This window comes from Sorex araneus, chromosome 6 (genome assembly GCF_027595985.1).
Source record: "Sorex araneus isolate mSorAra2 chromosome 6, mSorAra2.pri, whole genome shotgun sequence".
Taxonomy (NCBI): Eukaryota; Metazoa; Chordata; class Mammalia; order Eulipotyphla; family Soricidae; genus Sorex; species Sorex araneus.
Window position 1 is genome coordinate 83763306 of NC_073307.1, and position 19857 is coordinate 83783162.

The following is a 19857-nucleotide window of genomic DNA, read 5'->3' on the forward strand; positions in this document are numbered from 1 at the left end:
AGGAATTTCTCCTGACGGTGCTTGGGGGACCATATGGGATGCTGGGAATCAAACCTGGGTTGGCCGCATGCAAGGCTAACGCCCTACCCGCTGTGCTATTGCCCCAACCCTATGTTCTTAGGCCTGGAGTTCCTTTATCTTCTTTTGCACTTTTTTTTTATGTTTGTTAGGGTTTTTTGTTTGTTTGTTTGTTTTTTGGTGTTTTTCTTTTTCTTTTTTTTCAGTTTTTAGGCCACACCCAGCTGTGCTACTCCTGGCTCTGTGCTCAGGGATCACTCCTAGTGTGGCACAGGGGACCATATGTGGCACCTGGCATCAAACCCAGGTCAGCTGTGTGCAAGGCCAGCACCTTAAGCCTTGCACTCTCTCCAACCCCTGGCACTTACTTTCTTTACTTCACCGGCTGGGACCCCTGATGCCCCAAATACAATTTTCCATGTGTGTCCCCACATCCCACCACACAGCTCTTCCATAACATGCTTAGGGGCCAGCTACAAAGGGAGCTGTGGAGTCTGTGGCACCCAGAACCTCAGTGGAGGGGCTGGAGCCATAGCACAGCGGAGAGAGCGTTTGCCTTGCACGCAGCCGACCCAGGTTCGATTCCCAGCATCCCATCATCAAGCACTGCCAGGAGTAATTCCTGAGTGCAGAGCCAGGAGTAACCCCTCTGCTTCGCCGGGTGTGACCCAAAAAACATAAAAAGAAAAAAGAAAAAGAACCTCAGTGGAGACGAAGCCCAGAGGTGACCCTTGTCTCCTGACTTGGGTTCCACAAGGGTCTTTGCGGGCAGCATGACCTCCTCGGGAAGGACCCTCCAGTCCCTGGTCTGAGTCCTGTTCCCAGGCCCCGCCCGCCTTTGTGGGTCACTCATCTCTCCTATTTTGATGACTTGGTCTCTGGCACAGGAATCGGTCAATGTCCTCTCTCACCCCTGACTTTCTAGAAACTGCCTCTATATTTAGCCGGCTTGCACCACCCCGGCCCCCCTTCCCGAGCGGGGGCATAATTGCCAGCCCTGCAGAGGATGACAGGGTCCAGGCTGGGAGAGCCGCTGCGGGAACAGGCTCCCATGGAAACCGGAGCCTCTTGTTTCTCAAAACCAAACCGGCTCGTGGGCAATTAGCACTGGAGCAGCAGGGCGTGGGGCTCCAAGGCAGAGCCAAGAGCCAGGGCCAGCCAGTCCGGCTGCCCCGAGTCCTCACGGGCAGAGGCCAGGTGACAGCCAGATGTGTGCAAGTGGCTTTAGAAGGCGGGAGAAGGGGAGAGCTGGGACCCAGAAGCCACAGGGCTTGCGCCCGGGAATACCGCGCGGGGCCGGGCCCAGCTGAAAGGTTGCCTCTGGCTTCTGGGCTCTGGGCTCCGTGATGGACCTGGTCTGTCAATGGGCAGTTGGAGGGCTCTGGCCCCCATCACTGCTCCACTCCAGAGCATGACAGTGCTCTCTGTGTCTTCACTGCAGTCTCCCTGGCTTTGTACTTAGAAGGGTTGGTGATGGGCTGGAGCGATAGCACAGCGGGTAGGGCATTTGCCTTGCACATGGCCGACCCGGGTTCGATTCCCAGCTTCCCATATGGTCCCCTGAGCACTGCCAGGGGTGATTCCTGAGTGCAGAGCCAGGAGTAATCCCTGTGCATCACCAGGTGTGACCCAAAAAGCAAGAAAAAAAAAAAAACAAAAAAAGTGATATTATAATAAAAAAAAAAAGAAGGGTTGGTGAGAAGCTAGTTACCACTTTTTTTTTTCAATGATCATCGTTTAAAGCGCTGTGAGTTAAGTGGCTGCTTTTTGCGTTGCTCAGCTGAAGTGACATGCACGAAAGGCCGGGGGGCATCAGGGTGGGCTGTGGTGAAGGGTAAAAGCACAGGCTGAGCCCCGCTGCTGATAGGAGCCTGGCCAGAGGAATTTGTTACATTTTTCTCCTTCCTTCCTTTCCCTTTTTATCCTTTCTTCCTTCCCTCCATCCCTCCCTCCCTCCTGTTTTCCTTCCTACCTACCTTTGTTTCTTCCTTTATCTCCTCTTTCCTTTCTACAATCTTCCTTCCTTCCTTCTTTCCCTCATTCCTTCTTTCTTTCCTTCTTTCTTCCCCTCATTCTTTCCTTCCTACTATTCCCTTACTTCTTTCCCTCTTTTTTCCTTCTTTTCCCTCCCTTCTCTCTTTCTTTTTGACATTTCTTTCTTCCTCTGTTTTCCCTCCTTTCTTCTTTCTTCCTTCTTCCTTAGTCATCTCTCCCTCCTTCTCCTCATCATTGCATCATTGCATTATGATCTCCCTCTTTTTATCCCAATAATCTTGTGCTTCAGCCTACAGGCAAGAACATTGGTTTTCCCTCCATCTTTCTCTCTGTCTTTCTCTTTCTTCCTTTCTTTCTTTTTTCTTTATTTCTTTCTTTCTTTCTCTTTCTTTCTTTTCTTCTTTATTTCTCTCTTTCTCTCTTCCTCTTTCTTTCTTTCTTTTTTTCTCTCTCTCTTTCTTTCTTTCTTTCTTTTTCCTCTCTTTCTTCCTTCCTTTCTTTCTTTCTTTCTTTTTTCTCTCTTTCTTTCTTCCTTCCTTTCTTTCTCTCTTTCTTTCTTTCTTTCTTTCTTTCTTTCTTTCTTTCTTTCTTTCTTTCTTTCTTTCTTTCTTTCTTTCCTTCTTTCTTTCTTCCTTTCTTGATCTTTTTGCCACACCCAGCAGTGCTCATGACTGACTCCTGGCTCCGGCCTCAGGAATCACTCCCAGAGGGTTTGGTGGGGGGATCATATGTGGTGCCAGTAATCAACCCCAGGTTGGCCATGTGCAAGGAAAGCACCCTCCTTGCTGCAGTACCACTCCAGCCCCACCCCTTCTGTATTTTCTCCTAACACAGGACTTATTCTTCTGGTCCCTGTCCAGTCTCATCAGTCCACTCCAGTGGTTGGACAACTTGGCTGGGCGGCTATCTCTAACTGTCCTGTGTGTGGAAGTCTGAGCTTCAGAGAAATAGAAGAAAGATGATGAAGCTCTAAAGCCTTCCCCAGGGCCGGAGGATGGCACAGCAGGGAGGGCACTTGCCTTGCATGTGACCAACCTGGCTTTGTTCCCTGGCACCTGAGTGCAGAGCCAGGAGTAAGCCCTGAGCACTGCTGGGTTTGGCCACAAACAAACAAACAAAAAACCTCCCCCAAGCCCCATGCAGGGGCCCAGGCTAAGGGTCAGAGTTGGCCTTGAGAGCCTGCAAGGAGCAGCCGGCCCCTGACGATCGTTGGCTCGCCTCCCTCCTGAGGTTGCTCCCTCCCTCGGCAAACTCGCTGGCCCTGGCGCAGGGCTGAGAGGGCCCCGGACCGCGTGTCTGCAGGAGCCTGTTTGCTCAGCGTGCTGTCTTTGGCCTGAAGAATTTAACTCCGAGCTAGACAAGACAGTGGGTGGAGGATCATGTGACCCATCAACCCCTGGTCAAAATGCCTGGTTGTTAAAAAAGAAAAGAAGAGGGACAGGGAAATGGCAGTTTTCTCTGAATTAGAAATTTCCGGACTCGAGGAAGCTTAGTGAAGTGTGGGCCTGTGGAGCTGAGCACTGGTGGTTACAGGTGAAGCCGCAAGAGCCACAGAGCAGGAAGGAGGGAAAGGTTGCAACAGGGAGACCACGGGCGTGTATTGATACGATGGAAGGGACAGTCTAGCTCCCTTTGAGCACTTCCAAACTTCCTGTCTCTCTGCAAAGCCCAGAGAGGCAGAGGCTCAGAGAGGAAATCTTCCTGCTTCCAAAAAGGTGGACAGCGCGGTGGACAGTCTCTGTCATCTCTAAAGGGGCAGGAGCTGGCCTTGGGGGCGGGGGCTGGATCAGAACCAGAACACCCCTGCAGGGCTGATTATTCCACTGTCCCAGAACCCTAGTCTACTAGTCGGCCCCTGGAAATGCTTTAACGCCTTGAGATACAGAGATGAAAACTGGAGACTTAATAAAAGGACTAAGCCTTCCGTTCCTACTGAATTGTCACCGTGATGGTGCTCTTCATCTCAGGGGTCTGTCTGTGAGGCGAGGGCTATGAGGCGAGGGCGATACTAATGGGCCCGCAGAAGATCTGAGCGTCCAGCTGTTGGCAGGGCCGTTCCTCTGCTCCTCATCACCTCGGTCAAGTTGGTTTGGTCCCCCGTGTCCATTTTCTGGAGTTAGTGAATCCACTGAGGAGCGTGCTTGTCCTAGTCCTGGGGAGTGTTCTGGTGAAGGTGACCAACGCGTCACTTTTCACCAAGAAATGGAACTGAAGGTGGTGTCTGGAGCACCCAGGGCGGGGACAGGCCTGAACCTTTCTCTGGAGGTGGGAACATCTCTGCAGCTCCCAGAGGAGGCAGGGGTCGCTGCTAGGTTGAAAAAGTGAGGTCTGGGGCTGGAGCAATAGCACAGTGGGTAGGATGTTTGCCTTGCATGTGGCCGACCCGGGTTCGATTCCCAGCATCCCATAGGGTCCCCTGAGCACCGCCAGGGGTAATTCCTGAGTACAGAGCCAGGAGTGGCCCCTGTGCATTGCCAGGTGTGACCAAAAAAAGCCAAAAAAAAAAAAAAGAAAAAGAAAAGAAAAAGTGAGGTCTGCCCCAGCGGGGCTGGGGAGATCAAGAATGTCGTGAGTCAGGGTGATGAGAAATCTCCAGAGAAATGTTCTCCCTGCAGCCTCCCCATGGAGGGGAGCCACCAGAGAAAGCCTGAGAATTAGGAATGTGAGTTCTCAAGCTTTTGAAAGTATGAATACACACACACACACAGTCACACAGTCACACACACACACACACACACACACACAGCCTCCTGCACATGCATGCTCACACACTCAAGAGTTTCCATAGTGGAGCTGGAGCGATAGCACAGCGGGTAGGGCATTTGCCTTGCACCTGGCCAACCCAGGTTCGATTCCCAGCATCCCACAGAGTTCCCTGAGCACCACCAGGAGTAATTCCTGAGTGCATGAACCAGGAGTAACCCCTGTGCAACACTGGATGTGACCCAAAAAGCAAAAAAAAAAAAGTTTCCCCAGGGGCCCCGTGGGTGCCCGGCTTCTAGTGAAGAGCTCTTGGTAGGTTCCTCTCTGGATACCTTGCTTCCTCTACCTTTGGGAACTTCAAGGCCAGGGCCCGCTGCCCATCCCCAAGCTCTCCTCTTCCTGAGTGGGCTGCCTGGATGTCTACGTCACGGCCTGTTCCACTAGTCTCTGTCACTGCAGCCCCCGTGTCTGGGGTTCTCTCTGAAGCCTTACCTGCCATCTGCAGTGCCTCTCGTTGTGGCCGTTTCGGGGCAGGGAGGGCTTACTCTGTGAGTTTGGGGATTTTAGTTTTGGGGGCACTCCCAGCACTGCTCGGGGATTACTCCTGACTCTGTGCTCAGGAATCACTCCTGGCAGTACTGGGGGGACCATATGGGATGCCAGGGATTGAACCAGGGTTGGTGACATGCAAAGAAAGTGCCTTAATCTCCCTGGCCCCATTCAGTTTCTGTTTTGTTTGTTTTACATTTTTGCAGGGGTGGGCAGGTCCCGCCTGGCAAAGCTCAGGGGTGACTCCTGGCTCTGCACTCAGGAACTACTCCAGGCAGTGCTTGGAGGACTAGATGGGATGCCAGAATCTAACCCGGGTGGGCTGCGTGCAAGGAGCTCCTGCCTGCTGTACTATCTCTCCAGCCCCACAGTCTGTTTTTAAAATGCTTGGCTAATTCACTCACAGGGTTCCCGTGGAGTTCTTTTAAGGGGGGGGGGGGGCGAGTGCTCTGTCAAAACACACAGGCTGGGGCTAGAGCGATAGCACAGCAGATAGGACGTTTACTTTGCATGCGGCCAATCGGGATTCGATTCCCAGCATCCCATAGGGTCCCCCTGAGCACTGCCAGGGGTAATTCCTGAGTCCAGAGCCAGGAGTGACCCTTGTGCATTGCTGGGTATGACCCAAAAAGCAAAAAAAAAAAACAACTATAACATAACAACCCCCCCCCCCAAACATACAAGCCATCATGGGACTGTTGGGGCAATGGAAGGAGGCTGCCGTGTGCATGTGTCGGGGGTGATCACGGCTCGGCTCCAAGCCTTGGGGACACCAATAGAGGTGTGGGGGCCCGGAAGGCAGCTCGGGCTCTGAGGTCGGAAGGCGCGTGGCCCTCACGGGTCATGTGCTCTCTCTGCAGGCGGAGCATGAAGCGCAAGGCTCTGTTCACGTGCCCCTTCAACGGAGACTGCCGCATCACCAAGGACAACCGGCGCCACTGCCAGGCCTGCCGGCTCAAGCGCTGCGTGGACATTGGCATGATGAAGGAGTGTGAGTGCCCAGCGTCACCTTCCTCGGCCCCCCGCCCCGCGCCCCTGAGCAGGCCTGAGGGTCCCTATGCAGGGGAGCCGAGCCGGGAGAGTCAGCAAGAGGAAGCCCTGGGTCAGAATGCCCCCCGCCCCGGGTGGGAAGAGAAGAGCGACCGTCTGGGCTTCCTGCCCAGCTGTGGCACCTACGGGGCTGCCTTACACCTTCCGCCCCGGCTTTGGAGGCATCGCTGCACTCGGCACCGTCGCCAGAGTAGCCCCGGCACCCAGCCGGGACTGGGAGGGCAGCGAGCCGGGCCCTCCTGGGCAGAGAGGCCGACCGGTTCCCTCCTGCCTGGGTCCACCCCCCACCTCTGCCTGCACGTGGGGCAGGTCCACACGCCCTGCGGGGCCCGAGGGAGCGCAGCAGGGGCACCCCGATGCCAGGGCGTCAGGGGCCGGGGCACAGGGGGGAAGACGTGTTCCTCCAAAGGGCAGGCTGAGGGGCAGGACTCAGCGGGCCGGGAGGTTCTTCCGGGGCAGACGTCGGCAGAGTGGACGCTCACCTGGTCTCCTCCGGGCCACAGCCCCTTGCCCCTGGTCCTGGGCCCTCAGTCGGCCCTGGCAGCCCGAGCAGAACTTTCCAGGCTGTTGTTCCTCCTCACCCCGTGGGAGCGCGGGCCTGGACTTGCCCAGGGCTCCCGGCCCAGCTCCCCGCCCCGCCTGTCCCGACGCTGTGTTTATCCTGGAGCACTGAGGTGCAGGGCCTGGCCCGCCTCCGGGCCCTCTCACGCCTTGGCTCCGGGGGGACCAGGGTGGACAGAAACAGGAAGCCACGTGCACGGCCCTGACAGCCCCCACAGGGCCGGGGGCCGGGGTCCAGCCCACCACGCGTGGCCCGGATTAAGCCCAGTGGGATACAGGCAGCCTCTGCTGGAGGAATTCAGGGCCAGACCCGCCTCGATGACGTCCCCAGAGGTCCTCCTCGGCCCCAGGAAGAAGGAAGTGCTCTCTGCTCTTAGACAATGGGAAACGAGCAAGGGTGGGGTGTGAAGGGCAGATCCCACCTGGTTTTCAGAGCGCACTGCGGGCAGGGTGATGAGCAGGCCGTCAGTGAACCCGGCTCCGGGGAATACTAGCAGACGGTGGGAGACACCTAGCAACCAGAGAGGATGCCCAGCCCCACCCCCAATTGCTTCCTTTATGTTTGTTTGTTTGTTTGTTTGTTTGTTTGTTTGGGGGCCACCGCCAGCTGTGCCCAGGACTTTGTGCTCAGGGATCACTCCTGGCACAGGGGTAGCTCAAAGGACCATAGGCAGTTCCAGGGACTGAGCCGGGGCTGGCGTGTGCAAGGCCATCGCCCTTCCCACTGCACTCTTGCCCCAGTCACCTTTGAACCTCCGCTCTCCCCACTGAGCCTGCTGTCATGTCCTGCTCTGCGCCCCGTGCAGCCTGGTACCCACTGCTCTTCACGTCGTGCCAACCTCAGGTACTGACAGGCTGGCAGAGCTGCATGCTTGGGGTCTGGGCCCCGGAGTGCCAAGTAACTAGGACTCTAGCACCAGCAGGGAGCCCGTTCCTGCCGCTGCTCTGAGCGGAGGTGCTCAAGGAAGCACCTAAGTGGGTACCCTGTGCAGGCTGACCCCAGCTTGGCAAGGCTCCACGCAGAATGTCGAGAAGCGGCTCGTGAGGAGTGGGTCACCCTGTCCCTGAGCCCTAACCTCCTGGAGATGAGTAAGGGGCGGTGACGGGGCTGGGGACGTGGGCTCCCTCTGCCAGGACAGAGAGGGCGCCTTCTGAGGCGGCTGAGCCAAGCAACCAATGGTTCTTGATGTAGTCAAGTGCCAGCTCCTGCCAGGCGCATGGGCTTTCTTGCCAGATTCTCACAACAACTAAACGTGTAACCAGTTCAGTCAGTCCTAGCAGATAAACAGCCCCCCTCCCCGAGGAAAGGCTCCAAGAAGTTAAAATATCATGCCTCGCAGCTAATAACAAGACTGCTGGCATTTTAACACGGGTGTCTATTTCTACACTTTGCCTCGGTGCAGTCCTCGGTCACCCCCAGTGGGTTGGAGCACCCCCTATCCACAGGCTGGGGCAGCAGGACTGGGGGAGGGGTGAAGGGTGAGCCCGAAAGAGCTGGGTTTCTACAGAACACCCTTTCTTGCCTGATGTCCTAGTTGACTTTATGTTTTTGGAACCCAAGAACTTCCATCACTGAGCTCTTGCTTCTGGGAGGCCTGTCCTGTTCTGTTACGTTGTCTAACATGTTTGCAAACGTATGCCTTTCGCACTCAGTGCTAACACACCAACGGATACGCAGTTTGTTCATAGTCAGCTTTTGCAGCTTCCGAGTTCATGGTTCACCATTAACATTCTACCTTCACCAGGCACTGAAATACTGTTACATTGCTCATTTTGTTTAGGCCTCGACTCCCTCGCTCAGTTCTGGGCTTTGTGGAACAGAAAGCATCTCCTAGGAGAACAACTTTCAGAGGGCCACGTGTGGGTTCAACGAGGAACATATAAGGGAAACACGCCAGCCCTTGAGCACTCGTATGGAGTCCACTCCTGTTCACAGACCACACCCCATGCCCATCAGCGTTCCCAAAGACTCTCTTTCCCAACCTATTTACGTATTCTTATTCTCAGTCAGTGACTTAACGTGAAAGCAGGTGTCCTCACATGTGATGGCAATGGTGCTTTCAGAAGCAGCTCATTGATAGAATCATTTTTTAATATTTCATGAAATTAATATTTCCTGCTCTAAACAAATGGTTCTTTTCATCCATCATAGCAGCATGTGCATATGTGAGAGACTTCAGTTGCTCCCCGTGGGGGTTTTTCTCTCGGCAGGCCAAAGATATGGAGTGTTTGAATTCGTGGATCTTAGCATGTCTTGCTTTAGTTATACACAAAACACTCAATGTTACCAGGTTAACTCTGTAACTTCTTCTCTTTCTCCTTCTTCTCCTCCTTCTTCTCCTCCTTCTTCTCATCCTCCTCCTCCTTCCTCCTCCTCCTCCTCCTCCTCCTCTTCTTCTTCTTCTTCTTCTTCTTATTATTATTATTATTATTATTATTATTATTCCTCTTCCTCTTCTTCTTCCCCTTCTTCTTCCCCTTACTCTTCCTCTTCCCTCTCCCTCTCCCTTCCTGCCCCATCCCCTATCCTCTCCCCACCTCCTCCCTCCCCCTCCTACTTATTTCTCTTTTTGTTTTTGAGCCATACCAGGTGATGCTCAAATATTACTCCTGACTCTGCACTCAGGAATTACTCCTGGCGGTGCAAGGGTGACCATGTGGGATGCTGGGGATTGAACGGGCAAGGCAAGCACCCTACCTCCTCTACTGTCACTCCAGCCCCAACTCTGAATCGTTTTAACTCAGTCCTTTTAATGTAAAAACTTCACAAACTTTTTTACTTCATTTAGTTTTTCACTTTGTGGAGGGAGGGGGTGGGAGGCACACCCAGTTGTGTTCAGGGCTTACTCATTACTCCTACTCTTCACTCAGGGATCACTCCTTGCGAGATTTAGGGGACCATATGAGATGCCAGGGATTTGATTGGGCTTGCAGCATGCAAGTACCCTACTATCTCTCCAGCCCTTAGTTTTCACTCTTGGTTTTTTTGTTTTGTTTTATTTTGTTTTTGCTTTTTGGGTCACACCTGGTGATGCACAAGGGTTACTCCTGGTTCTGCACTCAGGAATCACCCCTGGCAGTGCTCAGGGGACCATATGGGATGCTGGGAATCAAACCCGGGTCAGCCATGTGCAAGGCAAATGCCCTACCCGCTGTGCTATCACTCCAGCCCCAGTTTTCACTCTTTAAACTCTTCAATTTATGAGAGTACCTGAGCTGGGACCCCAGTTTTTTTTTTCTTTTTTGGGTCACACCCGGCAAAATACAGGGGTTACTCCTGGATTTGCACTCAAGAATTACTCCTGGCAGTTCTCAGGGGACCATATGGGATCCTGGGAATCGAACCCAGGTTGGCCACGTGCAAGGCAAACGCCCTACCCACTGTACTATCATTCCAGTCCCCCAGGTTCTTTAGAGGCATTGGAACACCTCATGTGTTAGGACTTGGTGACTGATGCCCAGGGTCCCTCTGAGCAGTCCTAGCTGATTGTATTAGAGATTGGATAGGGTAGTTGCCACCAGGGAGTCTAGAACCACACTGCCTGACCCAAATACCAGTCCCACACTTGTTCCCTGTGTCTTTGAGCAAGTTTTATCGCCTCATTGGCTTCAGTTCCCTCTTCTGCCAAAAGTACTAATAGCACCTTCCCAGAGGGATTGTTATAAGGGCTAAATAATGTGAGTTAACAGTTCACATTAAGAGGCACTTAGAAGGGGACAAAGGTTAAGGTGCTTGATTTGCATGCGGTGACCCCACTTCAAATCCTTGTTACCATGTATGGTCTCCTGAGCATCACCAGATGTCACTCCTGAACACAGAACCAGGCACTGCCAGATGTGGGCCAAAATACACACACACACACACACACACAAACACACACACCAAAACAAGAAACATCAGGAGAGTGTTCAGTAGAAATAATTATGTTTTATTAATGCTATTTTATATTAAATAAAACCCAATAATTTAGATTTCTAGCTCTGCACAAATTAAAAGTGACTCTTAAAGAAAAGAAACACTTGAAAGGCAGATGAGTAAGAAGAAAGGCACCAGTAAGAAGAGACAGCACATAGTTTCATTGAGAGGAAAGACTGAAAACTATGGAGTATGCACAAGAACTCCAGATCATAGCAGGCTGAGTCACAAAGTGCAGAAAGCAGCCCTATACAATTCTGAGGTCATAACCTTATTCTTGCAAAGTCCAGTAGTTGTTCAGAATGATACCTCTGAATCATCGAGCAAATGCTATATGATGTTACAGGTGTTCCATTACAAGGCATTCTGTCACAAAAAAGATTTCAATCACAATTGTTTAAATTAAAAGGGCAGGCCTTGCTCAGTTACCAGGGGCTGGCATGTGGGAGCCCCCGTCCCTGACACTGGAGATCACCATTCTCTTTGCTGGACTCTCGCTGCTCCCCCGGGCCCAGGACAGTGAGTCGCACACAGTAGGTGCGGTCTACAGTGGCATTTGGTTTCCAATCCATCTGATCACTGGGCTAGTTGTCTTTGTGGAGGAAACACAAGAACTGTCGGATGAGGCCCCGGCCGCTGAGTAGCACGGCTAGTGAAGGAGACGCTGGACTCCAGTGTCTCTCTACATGTGTTTTCTGAAACCCTCACTCACCCTGAGTGCCACAGAGTGAAAGATAAATGGGTGCCAACCAGTGTGAGAGAAACTAGTCAAACAGCAGAAATAAGAAATGACATTTCACGGCCAGAGAGATAGTCAGGGGTTAAGCACTTGCCTTGCATATAGCCAACCCCAGTTTGATTCCCCAGTACCTTAAGAACCACCAGGTATGGCCCAAAGATAAAGAAAGAAAGAGAGAAAGAGAGAAAAAGAGGAAGGAAGGAAGGAAGGAAGGAAGGAAGGAAGGAAGGAAGGAAGGAAGGAAGGAAGGAAGGAAGGAAGGAAGGAAGGAAGAGAAAGAAAGAAAGAAAGAAAGAAAGAAAGAAAGAAAGAAAGAAAGAAAGAAAGAAAGAAAGAAAGAAAGAAAGAAAGAAAGAAAGAAAGAAAGAGGGAGGGAGGGAGACTGGAAAGAAAAGAAAAGAAGAGGAGAAAAGAAAGGAAAAGAAAAGAAAAGAAAAGAAAAGAAAAGAAAAGAAAAGAAAAGAAAAGAAAAGAAAAGAAAAGAAAAGAAGAAAAAGAAAAGAAAAGAAAAAGAAAAAGAGAAAAGAGAGCTCAGTGCAGGTTAAGGCAAGGGAAAGGCCTCACGGTCAGAGACAACTGTGGAATGACCTGACAGCACTCGCAGCTGTGGGGACAGGGCAGGAGCGAGCGGGTCAGACTCTCCACATGAAGAGTGGACCGACTAGAGCGCTGGGAAATGACAGGAATGGAAAGGTAGGAAGAGATGAAGTTGTGAAATGGACTAGACTTGGGACTTGATGAGCTGGAAGGATCCAGAAAAAAAATTTTTCTGAGCCAGGGAGTGACATCAAAGGATCACCAAGGGTTATCAAGGCCCGGCCAGGCAGAGAAGGCTGCGGTGGACATCCACGGCATGACTGGCAGAGACCGCCTCCCCCCACCCCTACCCCCCCCACACACACACACACTCGGCTCTCTGGGCACCTCCACCCAACCCTCCCGTGAGCCGGAAAGACCAGACACCTAATCTGGGACTCCCCGGGGCAGGGCCAGCCCCCTGCTGCAGTGGGATATTCCCTGCTGCTCCCTCTCCCACCCCACTTGACCTCTGGGGTCTGAGCAGACACCCTCTGTGGGAGGAGGGTTGGCAATTCCCCGGGGAGGTGAGTCAGTCACCCGGGCGTGGCCTCCCAGTCTCCCGCTGGGTGAAACTTAGCTCAGCCCTGGAAGGGACGCACCATTTTCTGCCTCGGGCTCCCCTTTCCTGCCGTGCCTGCGGCTCTTCGAGTCCGATTCCGCCTACCACAGGCCCTTCTCACCCCCTACCAACCTCTCTCCCCCGTCCCCGACGGGCCCCGGACCCAGGACCAAAGGCCTTTGTCAGGCCCTGAACCCACCCACTCAGACGCGGGTGCCTTTCCCTGCTGTTGTGAAACGCCCCAGCGCTGTGGGCAGGTACGACGGCAGCACCACGCAGAGCAAGTAGCTACAGGCAGAGCCCCGGTGCCCACTCCTGCCGTCAGCGCTCTGCTTGCCCGGCCGAGCTGCCAGGCAGCCCCGCGCCCAGCCCCACCTTCCCGCCCAGGGAGGCGGGAGTCACCCCAGAAGCCCCACAGAAACCCGAGGGTGAGGGAGGGGCTTCCCGCCATCACCCCCACTACCAACCAACGGGAAAGTGCCAGGTGGGAGCAGTGAGATAGTACTTAGGGCGACCTCAAGAGGACTTCAACCGGGCCGGAGCAATAGCACAGCGGGGAGGGCATTTGCCTTGCACGCGGCCGACCCGGGTTCGATCCCCGGCATCCCATAGGGTCCCCTGAGCACCGCCAGGAGTAATTCCTGAGTGCAGAGCCAGGAGTAACCCCTGAGCATCGCTGGGTGTGACCCAAAAAGAAAAAAAAAAAAAAGAAGAAAAAAAAAAGGACTTCAACCTCACTTGGGCAGTAGCGTCCAGGCTGGGCGGGCCAGAGGAGAGGCGTTTTGCAGGGAAGCTAGAAGGCAAAGTCTGAGCTGCTGGGAGAGGGTTGGGTGCCCGGGTTCCACGCGTGGGAACTTGGCTGTGGGAATGGCCTTGTGGAAGGGTCTCCTGGGCAGGTCCCGGCTTCCGGCATGGTGACTGGCCCCACAGTGACTCACCCTCGGTGCTCCCTGGTGTCTCTGGGCGGTGTGGGCGTGGAAAGAACGAATGCATAATGAGCGTCTGCTTTGAAGAACTAGACCTTCCTTCGGCTTCCAGGACAGTTGATTGCTCCGAGTCGGTCTCCACCAGGTCACAAATACTCACTTAATGGAGAAAGAACAAGAATCTGTTGCTTTTTTTTTCTTTTTTGGGTCACACCCGGCGATGCACAGGGGTTCCTCCTGGCTCATGCACTCAGGAATGACCCCTAGCGGTGCTCAGCGGACCCTATGGGATGCTGGGAATTGAACCTGGGTTGGCCGCACGCAAGGCAAACGCCCTCCCCACTGTGCTCTCCTCCAGCCTCAGAACAAGAGTCTTGAGGAGAGTTTAGATGCTCCAAACTTCATCTTGTAAAGGAGAGAGCAGACGTGCAGAGAATTTCAATTTTTTCCCATCCAGAGGCACCGACTTTAGTTGTGAGGAAGGCAGGTTCCCTAACACCCCATCCAGCCCACCTCGGACCCGGCTTCCTGCTGCAGAGTGGGCTGCGGAGGATGTCGTTGGGGGGGGGGGGTCCCCGGGATCAGGGCGTCCTCCTGGGCGCTTTCAGTCTCGGGAAGCAGCTCCTCGGACCCTCTGCCCTCGGCAGCTCCAGGGGGGCGTCGGGCGGAGGGGCAGGCCCGGCCCCTGAGTGCCGCCCTCATCCATCCCCTCCCAGTCATCCTGACGGACGAGGAGGTGCAGCGCAAGCGGGAGATGATCCTGAAGCGGAAGGAGGAGGAGGCCCTGAAGGACAGCCTGCGGCCCCGGCTGTCGGAGGAGCAGCAGCGCATCATCTCCGTCCTGCTGGAGGCCCACCACCAGACCTACGACCCCACCTACGCCGACTTCAGCCACTTCCGGGTACCGCTGCCCGCGGGCGGGGCGGGCTGGGGCAGCCTGGCCCTGCGCCGGGCGTGTCCCTCTGGCCCGGGGGAGGGGGCGAACTGATCCCCGCGCGCTCCCTTGCAGCCCCCGGTTCGAGTGAGCGACGGTGCGGGGAACCCTCTCTTCGGGCCCTGCTCCAGACACCCCCCCAGCTTTTCCGGAGACTCGTCCTCCTCCTGCTCAGACCACTTCGCCAGCCCGGCAGGTAAGAGGCGCCTCCGCCCTGCTCCTGCGGCTGGCGACAGGGCACCACAGCGGCCTCCTTCACCCACCGAAAAGGGGTGACACCCAAGTGTCTACACAGCGAGCAGCCAAGCCAGGGTCCGGCCAGCGAGGGCTGCCTGCAGAGGGTGTGCTCTGCCCTCACACAGCCAGGCTGCTGCCCCCAACTCCCAGCCAGGGGTGACCTGCTTCCTTTCGCTGGCATTGGGTTGTGTTTCCACTCTTGCGATAGCGTGGATGGCTGCTCTCCTTCTCTGGGTCCTCTTCACCCTCCCTCTTCTTCTTCCCGTTTTTCCTCCCCTGCCCTTGTCCATCATCCCTCCACCACCCACCCCCCGCCTGCTGGACTCTGTGGTGTAGGAACTGCAAGAGACAGGGGTGGAGAGACAGTACAGTGGGGAGGGGGTGCTTGGCTTCCACATGGCCACCCAGGTCCAATCCCCAGCACCCCACATGGATTCCCAGGCACACCAGGAGGAAGGCCTGAGCACCAGGATGACCCACTCCCCCCAAAAAAAAACAAAAACCAAAATCTGAGCCAGAGAGATGGTACAGACACCTTGCATGTGGCTGACCCAGGTTCAATCCTTGGTTCCCACCTGGTTCCCCTCCAGGAATCATTCCTGAGTGCAGAGCCACAGGGCGTGGGCCAAAGACAAAACCGAGGGAGACAGAGAGAGACAGAGACACAGAGAGACAGAGAGAAACAAGGATGGACAAGCTCCCTCCTCTAGGGAACTGGAACACTCAGTGCTCACACTCAGCAAAGGGTCTGCACCCAGGTCACTTGGTGGGAGGAACCTGTGCAACAGGACAGAGGGCTGAAGTCATGCTCTGTGTCTACGCACTCAGGTGTGACAGGAAGGAAGTGGTCAGCAGCTCCCGAGAAGCAGTGACCACTCCACTGACTGCCTGTCCCTCCGAGCCCCTGCCCTGGTAGGGACCTCCTCATGTGTTGGTTTTCTCAGCCCATCTTCTTACTCTCTCCTCTTGATGGTGTATTTGTTGTTTTAGTGGAAGCTGCTGTGCATGTCATTTGCTAGAATGGACTTCAGGTTTTAATCACTTCTTTTTTATTTAAAATTTTTAAAAATTTCATTGAATCACCGTGAGATAGTTACAGGCTTTCATGTTTGGGTTACAGTCACACAATGATCAAACACCCTTCCCTCCACCAGTGCACATTCCCCACCACCAATATCCCCGGTATACCTCCCCTTTCCCACCCTCCCCCTGGCTCCATGGCAGACAATATTCCCCATACTCTCTCCCTACTTTTGGGCATTATGGCTTGCAACACAGACACTGAGAGGTCATCATGTTTGGTCCATTATCTACTTTCAGCACACATCTCCCATCCCAACTGGTTCCTCCAGCCATCATTTTCTTAGTGATCCCTTCTCTGTTCCAGCTACCTTCTCCCCTCTGCTCATGAAGCAGGCTTCCAGCTATGGGGTAATCCTCCTGGCCCTTGTATCTACTGTCCTTGAGTATTTAATCACTTCTTATTTAGGAATTTTCCCTCTTCTTGGTTGTAGTTAATTTGAGGTACTTTGTACTCCCACCAGTTGTTCTTTATAGCATGTATTTTTTATTCAAAATAGCTTTTTAATTTAAAAACTACTATACAAAAGGAATACATGTTCACTGCAGATAGACAATAAAAACATGAACATCCAGGGGCTGGAGCGATAGCACAGCAGGGAGGGCGTTTGCCTTGCACGTGTCCGACCAGGGTTCGCTTCCCAGCATCCCATATGGTCCCTTGATCACTGCCAGGAGTAATTCCTGAGTGCAAAGCCAGGAGTAACCCCTGAGCATTGCCAGGTATGACTCAAAAAGCAAAAAAAAAAAAAAATGAACATCCAAGGATGATCACTGGTAAGTCTGTGATGTGCTTCTTTCCCATTTTTAAACACATAAGCTCAGAAATGGCATTGTGTTACACAAAGGCTGATGCCTTGCTTTTATTTTTCAGTAGTATAGCATCGTATTTTCATGTTATTTATTGTCTATCTAGGACGTCATTTTTAAATATTCCAGCATGCTCTGGGGCATGGATGTACAGTAATTGTCTCTAACCCCCCTACTGTTGAATAACTCGATTGTTTCCTAGCTTTTCATTAAGTTGACAGTATTCTTTAGTGACTTTGAATTTTTTTTCTTGTGATGAATTCACGGAAGTCTAAGAGTGTAAGAAATTGCGGGATCTACCATGCCACTGCCAAATATCTTTCTAGATCACTTTCAAGATCACGCGAATATATGTCCCCCTCAGCAGCTCAGCACTGCCCCAGGCTTCCCTGAGTCCCTGAATCCTTTTCTCACATGGGAGTTAACATTAAGACATGTTTGCATAGCAGGTAGGGGTTTGCCTTGCACTCGGCCGACCCGAGTTCGATTCCTCTGTCCCTCTCGAAGATCCCGGCAATCTACCAAGAGTATCCCGCCTGCACGGCCGAGCCTGGCAAGCTCCCCATGGCGTATTCGATATGCCCAAAACAGTAACAACAAGTCTCACCATGGAGACGTTACTGGTGCCCGCTTGAGCAAAATCAATGAGCAACGGGATGACAGTGGCATGACAGTGCTATGTTTTTAATTTATAGATTGTTTTAAAGGTGGATATGCACCTTGGCAGTTCTTTGAGCCCTGGTGAGTTTGAACATTGCCTGGTTCCAAATTGACTAATGATTCTGAACTACTGGGATCGGTGGCCCAGTCAGCTTGTTTTCAAAGCATCTCCGATCCCAGTTTGACTCCCCCGCTCTGAGAACAGACCAGCCAGAAGCAGCCGGAGGAAGCCTGGGCTGAGCACCCACTGTGCTGGAGGGCTGCCGGGGTGGCTCCAGGTGCAGTGCAGGAGCGGGGAGGAGAGGGCCTGATGCAACCTTAAGCAGCCCCTTCCCTCCCACCATCCTCCCCCAGACATGATGGAGCCGACCGACTTCCCCAGCCTGCATCTGGGTGAAGAAGACCCCGATGACCCTTCAGTCACCCTGGACCTATCCCAGCTCTCCATGCTGCCCCACCTGGCCGACCTCGTCAGCTACAGCATCCAAAAGGTCATCGGCTTTGCCAAGATGATCCCAGGGTTCAGGTAAGATGCACACGAGAATCACAGAAGTGGATTCATTTTTTATTAATGTTTTGTTGATTTTGATCATAATAGTATGCATATCTTTACATTTTTATTGACTGTAAATACTTTTTCAGGGTTAATATTCTTAAAATACTGGAATTAATGCTTTTAGAAGATGTGTTGGCTGGTAGATGTGTGTCTGTGTGAATTCTAGGCTGAGCTGAGAGACGCTTCAGAGATCGCGGCTCTCCAGTCAGACTCGGGCTCTGCCCAGCCATCCTGCATCAGATTATTTCAGGGGGGAGACCCCGGAATCTGTGTTCTAGGAAGTGCAGGCCCACTCTGGAGAGCTCTCTGCCGTCTGCACTTTGGGGATGGTAGAACAGAAGCCGGAGTGGTTCAGCGACCCACAAGGCTCATTTTCTAGTGTTGGAGTGAGGTGTCAGAGAGAGGCTTAAACTCTGAAGTTCGCTGCTGTGTCATCTGCTGTTACTTTGGATATAGCCCTCATATTCATGAATCACGAAATCCCGTTAATCACCGATTTCTCGGGTGGGCTCAGTAACATCTCATTTTGTCCTTTCCCTGAGATCTTAGAAGTCCATCTCGACTCAGCCCTCCTAACGATGTTGCACTGGGAGCTCTTTCAGAGTCAGGGGAATGAGATCCAGCTTGTTACTGGATTTTGCATATGAATACACTATGGGAAGCTTGCAAGGCTGTCCCGTGTGGGCAGGAAGCTCTCAGAAGATTGTCAGTTTCTCCCAGAGGGAGAAGTAGGCTACAAGATATCGCGCGGCTGCTTTGTGGCCGCGTACTTCTGAGAGCTTGCTTTTAAGTCTCTCTCTCTGGATGTTGGCCGTTGATGGGATTACACACACCTGGGTTCCTCTGCCGGCACCTTCATGCGTGAGGCCTGTCCGAACGTGTGGAGAGGGGCCTCCAGCATGGCTGCAGCTAGGTTCCGGTGGTCTTCGGCCGCCAGGAGCTCTGCTCAGGGTGGGGAGGGAAGCTGGAGCCCATCCCCTCCGAGGGTCCCCGGGGAAGACAGCCAGGCGTGCGGGCAAGAGACTCTCATATTATGAAATTAAATACTTACACCTACAGTAGGGCTGCAGAGATAGCTCAGGGGCCGAGAGCACAAACCTTGCGTGGAAAAAGACCCGGATTTGATCTTTGACACCCTGAGCCCCACCGCCAGTCCTGCAGGGTCTGGCTCTGGCAGCTCCTGGGTTGCCGGGCCTGAGTTGTGCCATATCACCACGCCCTGGCATTGAACCTTCCAGGCAATCTGGCTCCGCGCAACTGGGAGTAGCCCCAGGACCCTTGAGCACAGCTTGGAAAGCCCCCATAATGTATTAGTTAATGAAACATACAATAATCTTTTGTACCCAATTCTGAAGCCAGAATAAAGTCACGGAGAAGAGAGAGAGTGTGGAGTTTTGCGAAGTAGGGTGGCAGAGATAGGACGGTGAGTCGGTGGTTGGTCTCCTTGTGCTCAGCCTGGGTTTGATCCCTAGCACGGCACATTTTCCCCTGAGCCCTGCCAGGAGTGATCCCTGAGCATAGAGCTAGGAGATAGTCCTAAACAGAGCCAGGGGTACAATCCCAACCCCCAGAACACAGCGAGAGAGTTTTGCTGACTCATTGGACCTGGGCACCTTTGAGGAAAGGGCTGGAACATCTGTCTTGCATGTCGGAGCCCCAGGGGATATGACCAGATCCTCATGGCCTCCACTGCTGAGAGTGACCCCTCCCCAGGGCATCACCAGGTGTGGCCCCCAAACAAAGTCTGTATTAAAAGCTTACCATTTCCTGGGGCTGGAGCGATAGCATAGCCGGCAGGGCATTTGCCTTGCACACGTTCGACCCGGGTTCGGTTCCCAGCATCCCATATTGCCCCCCCCCAGCACTGCTAGAAGTAATTCCTAAGTTCAGAGCCAGGAGTGACCCCAGAGCACCTCCGGGTGTGAACCCCCCCAAAAAAAGTTTACCATTGCCTGCACAGATTCATTCACAGAAGTGGATTCATT

The 19857-nt window shown here is 53.4% G+C and overlaps 1 protein-coding gene across 1 annotated transcript in view; it reads left to right on the plus strand.

The window, feature by feature from the left end:
• The window catches only part of VDR (vitamin D receptor), a 62740-nt gene that overhangs the window by 31390 nt on the left and 11493 nt on the right, over nucleotides 1-19857 (plus strand). Inside the window, exons 4-7 of the mRNA XM_004610432.2 lie at nucleotides 6126-6256; nucleotides 14312-14496; nucleotides 14605-14725; nucleotides 17671-17842. Of these exons, the coding sequence (XP_004610489.1) occupies nucleotides 6126-6256; nucleotides 14312-14496; nucleotides 14605-14725; nucleotides 17671-17842 (609 nt within the window). The remainder of the gene's footprint in view (nucleotides 1-6125; nucleotides 6257-14311; nucleotides 14497-14604; nucleotides 14726-17670; nucleotides 17843-19857) is intronic.